The 12,155-nt window shown below is 39.5% G+C and overlaps 1 protein-coding gene across 1 annotated transcript; it reads left to right on the forward strand.

The window, feature by feature from the left end:
* Positions 1-1,438: 1,438 nt before the first annotated feature.
* Positions 1,439-11,764, forward strand: AKNAD1 (AKNA domain containing 1; the record flags this gene model as incomplete). The annotated part of the gene is given in 16 exon segments (XM_084291190.1): positions 1,439-2,512; positions 3,064-3,184; positions 3,297-3,448; positions 3,557-3,616; positions 4,109-4,242; positions 4,587-4,722; positions 5,058-5,212; positions 5,703-5,796; positions 6,355-6,446; positions 7,814-7,899; positions 9,041-9,160; positions 9,247-9,357; positions 10,213-10,294; positions 11,110-11,162; positions 11,165-11,247; positions 11,645-11,764. Coding segments are annotated over 16 exon segments (2,673 nt in total).
* Positions 11,765-12,155: the final 391 nt, after the last annotated feature.

A 12,155-nucleotide genomic window follows, 5' to 3' on the forward strand; every position in this document is an offset into this window, starting at 1 on the left:
AGGTGCAGGTATTTTTAGGAGCTGTTCAAATCCATTTTTTCTGTCTGTGTGACAGATGTTGAACTGGCCTCTATTTTGCCTCAGTTGCCCACAGATTTATGTAACTATATTTCCACATTGTCACACAGATACTCTTGGTCACGACACTGTATGCTGTCCAGTAGCAGCCAACGATTGCCAGGTAAGATACAGCCTCCAAAGTGTTTCTTGCCTGGAACAGTATCCTGAACAGCAAGACAATGGTAGGAAAAAAATGTGGTGCAAAGAAATAAAAGAAGATTTAGAGAGGCTTAGGTAGGTCATGTACGATTTTCTTCCCCATAATTTTCTTCCCCATAACTCTGCTGTGTGAACACTTCTCCTTCTTATCAGGAAAAGGTTCAAATTACAAAGAAGTTTTATGATCTGAACAGGATCCCTACTTTTCAAACATTCCGATTCAAGTCCTAGGGGGCAACTTGACGTTAATCATCTGTTTGATACTATATATGTCTCAGACCACGTCTTACCAGCTTTTCCACTTTTTTTCCTGTATTTTCCACTATTTGCTTACTTTTTTGATGCAATCATTTGCCTAGCTGACTCACTCTTAAATGCCTAAATGGAAGTTACAGGCTTCTTCCTTCGCCTGGTTAACCAGTCTTCGCCAAGGTTAACCAGTAACAGCCAGAGCAGGTTAATCTTTCTGAAGGCCCTAAGATCAGCACCCACTCCTTGAACACACACAACTTCATTAAGATATTAACGCTAGAGACAACTAAAACCAAAACCAGCGTTACCAGATCCGGGCATGGATGTGGAAGGTGAAGCTGACCGCACGACAGCTACAAGAACTATGAATGAGAGCAAGTAAAACACACCAACACCTTTGCTGCTAAATTAAAGAAGCCGAAAAGCAGAAGCTAAAAACGATCCTGTTGTAAGCAAAACCAAAGGGATCACGAAAAGATTGTGCCAGAGCGAAAAAACCCATCCCACGCTCAATAGTCAGGACCGCGGGCAGGCAGCGTTTGCCTTTGGAATTACTGATTATTACTGATTTCTTGTGAACGCCGCTCCCCGGCGACCAGCGGCGCTGGGACGAGGCCTGGCCGAGCCGGGAGGGCCGCGGGGGCCGTCGCGGTGCCGAGGGGCCGCTCGCCGCCGGCCCCACAGACGCGGCGCGGTGCCGGAGGCGCAGGCCGGCTGCCCCCGGTGCCTCAGGCGGCCGCCCCGCACCCCAAGGGCCGCGTTCCCCAGCCCGCAGCCCCGCCACCAACGCGAGGGGCCCGGCCCGGCCCGGCCCTTCCCTGCCCGCCCCCCGCCTCACCTCAGCCGGGCGCCGCCGCAGGCCGCGGCCCCCCCCCGCGCGCCCCCGGCCGTTTCCACAGCGACGGCGGCGGCTGAGGGGAGCGCGCGCGTGCGGCCGCCCCCGCGCAGCCGCGCTTCGAACCCGCCAATGGGCGCGCGGCCGCGGCTCCAACGGCCGGCGGGAGGCAGCGCCCTGCGAGGGGGGCGGGGCTTAGGGAAGCCACGCCCCCGAGAGGGAAAAGGGGCGGGGCCAGGAGGCGCGGGCGCGGGAAGGGCCGGGGGGCGCTGCAGGGCGGAGCACAGCGGGGAGGGGGGACACAGCGGGGAGATGGAGCCCGGCAGCGAGCAGCTGGGGCCGCCGGCACACAGCGCACTCGGCACCGAACCCAGCGCCCTTACTGACTGCAGTGCCGGGGAGCAGGAGGAGCTGCCCTACGATGGGGACGAGGGGCTGAGCTGTAAGTACAGCAGCAATGCGGAGGGGCTGCGGGACTGCCCAGGGAACATGGCTCACAGGTTAAGTGTATCGTGCTCTGAAGGTGAAGCAGCCTGCAAGGAACAGCTGCCCAACGCAAAGGTGTCCAACGGCCTCTGGCGTCATTTTCCTGAAGGAGAGTTACTGAACACATGGCAGCTAATCGAGTGTGAGACCATACCGGAGACGTCCTACACTGAAAGCATTGGTGAAGCTACAAACAAACCTGAGACTCACGAGCACGGCAAAGGCTCTTTAACACCTGAACAGGAGGCAACGACAGTGGAAGAGTATCATCGAGAAAAGCAGGAGGATGTATGCACCGCTGGGAAAAATCCAAGTGTGCTAAACGAAAAACTTGTTTCAAAGCGATCTGTTTCGTCTGCGGGTAGCTGCGGGTGCAGACACAACAGCTCCCAGTTGAGGAGCGGATACGAAGACACACACCGCTCTCACAACACGAAGGAACAGAGAGAAGTGTTTAAGAAAACCGCTTCATCTCCCAGGCTCACACATGGTGACATTCACCAGTGCCTTCCTGACTTCTCTGAAATTACTTCAGAACTAAAAGTGCCAAAAATAAATGAAAATATTAAATCAGTTCCTACAACTGAACCAACAAAATCCTTCCCTATTTTGCTCAGTCAATCAGGAACTGTGGACAACATTCTAGAAGGTAACTGTTCCCGTTCTGTTGAAGTAGAGAACCAAGAAATGAGAATTCCAGAATTGTTGCAACAGCTCAAGGTAATTAAGATGCTTTAGAACATTGTTAATACTTGTCATAGTGATGTTTACCATAAAAAAAAGATATTCTGTGTCAAGTAAAATGTAACATGACTAATTCACAAAAGCATTCTGCAGCTATCAGCAAGTGTCTCCCTTCTGTCAATAGTTGCTTTCATGTAGTGTTGTGGGACTGAGTTTCTACAGAGCTTAAACGTCCAGTTAATGATGCACTGAAGTATTATTTGTGATTGCAAGTCACCCTATCTTTAGGAAATTAATTCGTTCTCTTACCTCTAAGAATATGAATATTCTCCCAGCTGTTGTCACCTTTATATTGTGCTACCCATTTACACAAGTTCTCTGAACACAGATTTCCCTGATATCGAGTTAAAGTATTCCAGCATTTATACAGTGAGATATTATCTGTACTGAGAACACAGCAAATGATGTGGTGCAGTTATAATACGCATCTCATTAACAACTTGTCCTATGTATTTCTAAATTTTTTAGTTAAATGTTCGCAAGTGTTCTGGACCCTGTTTCTCTAACAGAAGTTCCCATTTTAACAGATACTGCCTCAGCTGGATTTTGCACCTCCAAGCTTTGTTGTTTACTCGGGAGGCGCTGGGACATCTTCTCAAGTCTTTACAGCACCTGCTCCTAACACTACACAGCACTTGCCTGATCCAAGTAAATGAAATGGCAGTAACTATGCAAATGACTCATTTAATGCAATTTGATAGTACTTGCAGGCAGAAGTTTTTGGCAGAAATTCTAACTGATCTTCTCTTGTATTATATAGGATTACCACATGGGACAATGGTATCAGCATTTCCAGCAGCTGGTACAGTACAAGTACACTGTCTGAGTCCTTCTAATTTACTGCCAGAACTAACACAAGGAGAAAAGATGTCTCAGATACTAAAAGAACAGACAGATCAACTGAAAATTAAAGTAATAAAGAGCTCTGTTTCCATATCTATTTTGCATTGACGTTCAGATTGTATATCCTTTCTGAATGCTCAGTTTTAAAATCCAATATAAAAGTATTTTCTCTTGAAGGTGGAAGATTTCACTAAACATATGACCCATGAGACATTCGTTCCACAAGACAATTACCTGGTAAATTAATATATTTTCAGTAATCAGAAATGTTCTTGAATTGTCTATAGACTTAAAATTTTCTAGCAAGATATTCAATATTTTCCTCAAATAGACATTTAAAAATCTTTTTTTTTTTTTTTAAATCAATTGCAGATTTAAATTGAGTTTCAGAAGCAAAAAAATGAAATTGTTCATTACATGGCTGAATTAGATTTAAGGATTTACGATTCAAACCTATCAGTTAAAAGCCCTAAATTGCCATAGAAGCTATGAATTTTGACATGTAGAGTATCAGTTCTGAAGTCAGTTCAATATTTTCCTTGTACATAATTGAACAGCACAGTGTCCTGGGTGGGCATATGAGATGCAGCCCTGTTCTAATTCAGAGCAGTAGCCCAATTCTTACCAACATCACCGCAAACAGCATCTGGCTTACATTGGGTAACTATGGTTACCATGACTTACTAATGAAAATGGAATTTACTATTGAATTATTTCTCACTGGTGAAGGCATTAAATCAATTGAGAAAATACCTGGATGCCTTGGAAAGGAGTTACTTAACTGCTAGAGAGGAGCACCGTGTTTTACAGCTGCAGAACTACAAGGACAGGTCTATCCACGTTGGAGAGTTTGATCCTGAAAGGTTAGAATATAAGTGCTGAGTATTGCATCCATATATTTTCCATATTTTGACTGTCTTCAAACTATTACTTCATTTATCCATTAACATTCTCCAGAGGTGAAAACATCACCTTAACATTACATGGAGTAAGCTAGAAGTGATTTGGCCAAAATTCACGTCAGGCTTTACGTATTGCTGTTATAATTAGGCTAATGGATTAATTCAAGTACTTAAAAGAGACTCAGTGAACTCCATTAATCCCCCCTCTCCCCCCAAATATTGAATGCAATGCCAAATATGGTTATTATAAGATAAGAAATGGTAAGAAATAAGTTTCACTAGCTGTGTATTGTGATTGGTTTTAGAAAGGTGGAAGGGGAAATATTTAGACTTGGCACACTGCTTGAAGACATCCAAGAGCAGACTGATGACTGCAAATACAGCTTGGCTCCTTCGCTTATTTCTGATGAATCTGCCCATTCATCAAATCGTCTTTGGGAGGTAATTCTGAGATTTATCATTTAAAAACTATATTACTCAGTTTTACTAAAGAAAATCTCCAAACGGTGTAGTTGTATGTTTTCCTCTAATATTTGTGAAGCATGACAGTTTTGGATAGCATGTCACTTCAAAGAAATTTTGTTCCCCATTAAATATCAGCTCCATTAATTTTGTTAATTCTAACAGAAAATTAAGAGAGCTTTCATAGGCACTATTTTAGAGACCAGTCTTCTCTGAATCCCAAGCTAGAGACATTCAGGAAATGCTGGCTGGTGGAAGTCATGTCCTTGTGATACACTGACCATATACTACCATCCTATGGTTACTTTGTACAGAGCTCAGTAGTTCCGAGCATTACTGATCCTCCAGAAGAAGCCACATTTCTTCACAAGAACAAGGGAGAAAACACAAGTCAGACAAGTGATGTAATCCCACAAACAAATCATCTGTTTTCTTTCGAAGCTGCAAAGTGCAATCTTTGTCCTCACATGTAAGTGTAAAGTAGACAGCTACCAAAGTTATTAAAGCTTTTTCTATAACTATTTGCTGAGTACAGAAAGTCGGGATGTTTAGAATATCTGCAAGTAGGTAGAATATTCCCAAATGACACTTAGAGAGTTCTGAACACCCAAGAATTCCTTCCAGCATGGCATTTCTACTTTGAGGCCTTTCCTGAAGCCAAGCCACTACCAGTAGTTTCACTAGAAGTTATCATATCTCTGCATAAAATTTATTGCAGCCACACTAATTCAGGATGTGAAACAGTAGTCAAAATGCAATACTGCTACAGAAGAATTTGCATTAAATTTTTAATTAGAAAAATGAGGGATGCAGATATATTCATGTAATTAACCATTAAAACTTGGTGAAACAATTCTAGAGGCCATCTCTCCACCCTTTCAGGGAGTATTTCATAGGTGTTAATCATCTCACTGAGATTAGGAAAGTAAAAACAAATGTTTTTTGCTTAACCAATTCAGGTTACAAAAGAGAGCTGAATCAACTTCCAGAAGAGAAATGGAGCCTCTGGGAAAAGGTTATCTGCTAGCAAGCAAGCATTCTTCCAGTGTAATGGTAGGAGATCTGTTTGCATATTCATTTGAACTTAGATAACCATATTCAGCTTTAAAATTATTTATGGAATATTTTTCCCCTTTTTGCACTGCATGATGGCTCAGCTTTTGAGATACTAGTTTATCATAACACTGCTGAATTGGTTTCCAAACTTGTGAAATTTGTGATCAAGTTCACTTCTCTTAAGAAAGACTTAACTGTGTTTACTGGCCTGCCTTGGTTATTTGTTCAGAAGGCAAAAATCTACAGGCAACTCCTTGCTTACAACATTTACTGTAATTTTGAGGCAATGAGAGATGTGAGTGAATATAGGCTAATCCTTCTCAAAGCTACATAGGACTTCGCATACTCCCAACTTCACAGATGAAGAAGTGTTCTTATGGTGTCCAGCCTGCTTTACAGTTACAATTGTAATAGATGAAGTCATAGAGCTGATGGCAACTAAAGCAATACAAAAATAATGTACACCCAATGCTACTGTTCACACTTATCCTGTTTGATGACTACACAGTAATATGAACAATACTAGCAGTTTGTTTTGCTTTCTGGGTGCTACAGAGATTCCTTTCACCAGAAGAAAAAGGTCTTAGATTCCATACTCAGGGTACGTTAAGTCAAAAGTGTAATGCTGATGAAGAAAATATGAAAGGGTAAGTGTATTGTGTGTTTCGGCTAGTCATAGACACTTTTCTACAGCTAAATGAACTGACACATGCATGTGCACCAGTCTTGTCTCTACACTGGATTCTGCCCAGAACACTGCACATTCAGTATGTATAAAATACAAGGATGACCTGTTTTCAGGAGTATTCCTAGTTAATCACATAAGGAACGTGATACAGCAGACCACTGGAGAAAGGGCAAAACTCCCATCAATTTCATTAAAGATTGGAATGATTTCATATTTAAAAAGCCCATCTCACTGGACCACTGCAAGGCCTGTGGTACTTAAATACCACAAACAAATTTTAATAGTGCATGAAAAGAAGAGGCTTTGTGTCAAGCCCCCCACCCCTTCAGTAATAAATGACAGAACTCTGAATAAGTAACTACGAACTATTCAGCAACTACAAATATTTGAAATTATCATTGTCATAAAACAAATCTGGTAGGCCTGGAGCATATCGATAATTCTGCATATAGTTCGGGTGTAAGGTGTAAAGGCCAATCTGTAGAGTTTCGTTTACAGAAATCTCCATGTGATAAAATACTTCTACATGCCTTAATTGGGAGTTTGAAGTTTTGGCAAATTAAATCTCTATCCAAAATCACATCTTATGATAACATGCAGTGTAGAATACAACAATTCTCTAAGTTTGCTGGGAGAAGAATGCAAGCATAAGAGAAAAATGCTCTCAGACTATTTTACTGAATAGATAATACTTATCTAGTAAAACTCACCTAACTTCATTTTTTCCCCTCTCTGTCACTTAAGAAAAAATAACTCAATCTTCTGATCCTTGTTTTCATGAGTGGCTGGAAACACTTCCAAATAAATTTGAGGATACTTCATGCCCTGTTGAGAATACACACATCAAACATGGCAAACAAGGATCTTTGATCTTGTTCTGTCAGAACGTACATCCCAAATATTCCTCTAATTCTGTAAAAGCTGTAAAAATTAAAACCTTAACTTGGCTCAAAGTTACTAAAAAAAACCTACATAATCTTTACCATTGATAATGTTGTTACAGCATGTTTAAACATTTACATGTAAATGTATACTGTTGTATGCTACATTGCTATTCAAAGCTATAGCTGTTACTTCACTTTTAGGCATGTTTAACTGCTCTGATAAGGCAAGGTCTTTCCGACAGACTATATTCTTGGACAAGCAGCCATTATTTTGTGATTGGTTAATTTTTCATTTAAGCTTCTACTTCCCACCTTTTCAGAACAGTGAAAGTAAATCTGCTATCTTCTTAGTTAAGATCTGGTTAGACGTTATTTTATGCCCATAAGACTCATACAGGTGTTAAGCTAAAATTAAGATATCATTCTATTTCCATGCTCAAAGAAATAAAAACATCCAGGAAAGGAAAACTGGAGTACATTCAATCTTCATTCAGAGAAAACCAACTGATTTATCAGACACAAATCTGAGTAAGTAGCGATGCGATACAAAGGTCAGAACCCTGTGCTTATACCTCCTATTCAATCTCGTTTAGAAATGCATTCCTGTCACATCTAAGCAGCATGAAAATTGTTTTGGAGTTTCAACAGATGGTACTGCTTAGCACAGCACAAGGCAATAACAACACAAAGTTGACTTTTGAGGAGACCACATCAAATCCACTCTTGGTCGGTGACAGACCAAGAGGCAACAGACAAGTCTGGGTACAACCAAACATTGAAACAAATTTGGTAATTAAAACATTGCACGTTAAGATTTCCACTTTCATTTTTGGAATTCAACTTCCTTATTCTGCATGAAAATCAAGAACGGTTTCTTAAATCTTTCTTCCATTCAGGACAGAGACAGACTGGAAGTGTTCTGCTTCCTCTGTCCAGCTCCTAATAGTTTCACCAAATGCAAACCAGAGCCTACACAGACTACTGTGAATGAACTAATTAAATCAGCTGTCCTCTAAGACTCCAGTTCTTAGAGGTTCACTAGGAATCTGTAAGCATTTCTTTCTCTTAGGGCATCTTAAATATATCTTCCTAATGTAGAATACTCTGAGGCTGTCTGACAAACTAAAAGAGCAGCATGAGCTGTAGTAGATTCAGCTTGAAATCTCAGCACGTGGGCTATTCATGCTCTGGGCCTACCTTTTTTCTTTGACTTCTCCGTGACGTCCTTTCACTTTAATAGAATACACTGGGGCCATTATTCTTAATGCTGATTTGGGCAATAACTAAAGCAGTGCCATACTATATCCTCCCAACTTCATTGTTATGTTCCTCTTGGGCTGCATTGTTTTCACAATGCTTGTTTTCAGTGATTTTAACCTCCAGAACAAAAAACTAAGGACAGTTAGAGGGTGTGTTTAGTTTTATAAAAACACTTCTGGGACTGGAAATAACATCTGCATTTGAGGCTTAGAGTTAAAGCTGAAAGCCAGTCTTTACAGCTCAATCCCCACCTGTAAAATGGAGGAAAAAGAACTTATTCTAACTGCAGTATTGCTAGTGGCTGTGAAGGGCTCAGAAATTACAGTGCTGAAAGCCCAGTAATTGCTTAGGTACACAGGCCAAAACTTTTAGTATTTCAGATCTTTAATATCTGTTTTGGGGATTTTAGGCAGTGATTCAGAAGACATCTCAGCCTGTGACTCTTACAGTTCACAAAGCGAGGAATTTATGGAACATGAGACTGAAAGTTACAGAACACTCAATACAAAATTACATCAAGAGAAAAAAGGTAAAACAATTGCAAAAAATACCAAAATCTACACAAAATATTCTTGTTTATAGTATTCTACTTTTTAAACATGTCTTTGTTTTCAGGATTTGAATTCAGATGCCCTAGAGAAAGCAGTTATCAACTCAAACACAGGAATTACAAACAGTCTGTTCAGTCTTGTGCCCTTTGTAGGAATAAAAATTCTGGTTCAACCTGTAAGTATGGTTTGTTACAGAAATATTTTAAATTGTGGGCTAGATCTTAAAGAGCAAAAAGTCATGTTGCTCATGTACCAAGAAAAATTTAGCTTAGCATAAGAAACAGCACTATGACTAACCAGTAAATGGGCACAGACCCTGCAAGGTGAAATTAGCAAATCCAACCTTTACACACCTGCCTGAGTTTAATCCTTACTCACAACAGCTTTTGCCTTCTCCAGTTTTGAAGAATCCTGTATTTCGTTTCAGCCAGGAGCATCTCCAGTGCTGCATGGAAGAACACTACCATTGGGCATTACCATGCCAACCTTTTCAGTACTAGCTGTTACTGAATGTAGCATAAGCAAGTATTGAAAGGAAAGACCAGCTCTACACTGAAATTGTGTGGCACACAGCAGAGTTAGGGAATACCTGTTTTTTAAAAAACATTGAACATCGAGCTTTTAAATCAATTATCTTGGATTCTACTCTCTGTACTGTAGAAAGAAATTGCAGGCAGAAAAATTAAAGTTAATTAATAAGTTAGCTACTTCTCTGTATTAAGACTGTAAAACAAAATCAAAGTGGTATTTATATAATTATTAGGATTATGATAGTCTGATGATTCAACACTTTTTTCCCCGTGCAGTCTTTCACTGTATGAAATTAAATACAAATCTATAGATCGTTTGAAGAACTAAATTCAACAGGGAACCCAAAAGGAAAAATTTGGCCTCATTTACAAAAAAATCATAACGTATTCAAATTTTAATTCAGCAGTGACGTTGAGTTGAATTTATGCTAAATGGAGAAAGGTGTTAAATATATAGAAAATACATTTATCAGTTTTAAACACAGCCTCAATATCTTAAGCTTATGCACAGAAGAGAATCTCCACTCAGAAGACTCAAACAAATAAATGGCCCCGTGAACTTGTAAACAGACTTTCTGAAAGGTAAGCTGTAGTAATAAGTGTGTGGCACAACAGAAAATACCATTAATAAAGGTCCAGCATGAAAAATATTCAGCACTATCATAAGCAGGGGCAGTGCTTTGTCTTTTTCAGAGCACACTATCTTTTAATTTAATTAGTGAGTAAAATTTTAATATATTTACCATAAGCACAAATGTAAGTAACTCTTGGAGTAGTTCTTCAATGTTTCTAGTTTAACAAATCAACATCTGACCTCTGTAGCTGACATATTTATTCCGAAAAACAAGACAGAATTAGGACTCTTGTAGCAAAAGTAATTGCATATTATTACAGACTTGTTTTAGGGATCTGTGAATGGAAACATACTCTTAATAAAGTATGTTCTGTGTGTTTTTTTTCTAAGAATTTGTTAACATTAAATTACACTCAGAGTCTGAGGAATCAAATGGATTCTTAACTATAGTTAACACAGATGAGGTAACCTGAGGCAAGTTTTGCAACCATAGTTTTTGACAGCGTTACTGAGTAGCAGTAATTGCCTGGAAGTACGGTAGCTGCGCTTGAGTATCAATGGCAGCCTACTCAAGAAGGTTACAGCACTGAGACAATGATGCTAGAGAGATTTCCTAACTCTTCATTGGGGAATGTTTTCTGTCTTACTGCAGTACAGATGCAAATTATGATTGGCTGTATTTTTACAGGTAAATGAAAGATTCTATTCACTGTAAAGTTAACTTGCAAGCGTGTTATCAAGGTGTATTTATCTAATTCACAGTTTAAAATAATTTTGCATGTTTTATTATATACTTTATATCTAGACAGATTTTTTAGGTTAGTGAATCCTCCTTTTCAAATATATATGATAAAGTTGTCCTTTCACATCAATATTTAGGAATGTCAATGTCAAGAAGTCTGCCCGAAACAAACCTGCAATCAACATCAGAAACAGAAATACCAATGATTTCAACGCAAATGTAAGACTTGAGAGTAAAAATTAAAAGCCATATCATTATCTTAAAAAAAAAAAACATATGTCCACACCATCATGGAACTGTTTAACAACACCCTTTCTCAGCGCACCAGTTATTACCATTTAAGCTTGTCTAATCCATTTGAGAATAATAATGGAACAGGAAAGAGTTTAAAAAACCTGTTCCGTAGCTGAAACTTTCCATACTAAGTTAAAATAATGATTTATTACACTCAAATCTTGGAGTAGTCTACCACATTTTTTGTTTTAAACTTGTCAACATATTTTTAGAGTACACCTGTGGAAAATGCTACACAGAGCCTTAACTGGACATCACTTCCTATTTCATACCTATGGAAACAATCGTACTCAAGATGGCTTTATTTTATTATCCCTAACAGATTTTAAATTCTACCCTGGATCATGCCATACAGACAGCAAACAGTTTGAAGAAAGCTACAGAACGAATGGTACAAGCAATTTCAGAAGATCTAGCTAAAGTTGCAAGAAATCAGCTTTAATTATCCAGTTTCAAATGCCGTGTTTTGCTGGTTAATACTGAAATATCAGTGTGTCTGCAAATATAAAATAATAAATACAACGACTGGATAGTCAGCTCGCTTCACTTCTATGACCATCAATACTGAACTAAATGAGAGCATACTGGTACTCTGCATCTTTACACTCAGTGTCTGAACTAGAAAACAAACCACTAATTTTAATAGAAGTCTTTGGTACATTTGCTAATACCTATTCTTGCTTACAGCTGCCTTCTCTTAGAATTCACTTAAGGGAGCATTACAAAAATTGATTTAAACAAGCAAGGTTAGCTTTTTGGCTTCTGTTTTCCTTCTACCCCAAACAGCAGAATAAATATCTCATTCATTACATATATTTTCTCTTCAGACTTTA

Source organism: Netta rufina (assembly GCF_964035555.1).
Source record: "Netta rufina genome assembly, chromosome: 8".
Taxonomy (NCBI): domain Eukaryota; kingdom Metazoa; phylum Chordata; class Aves; order Anseriformes; family Anatidae; genus Netta; species Netta rufina.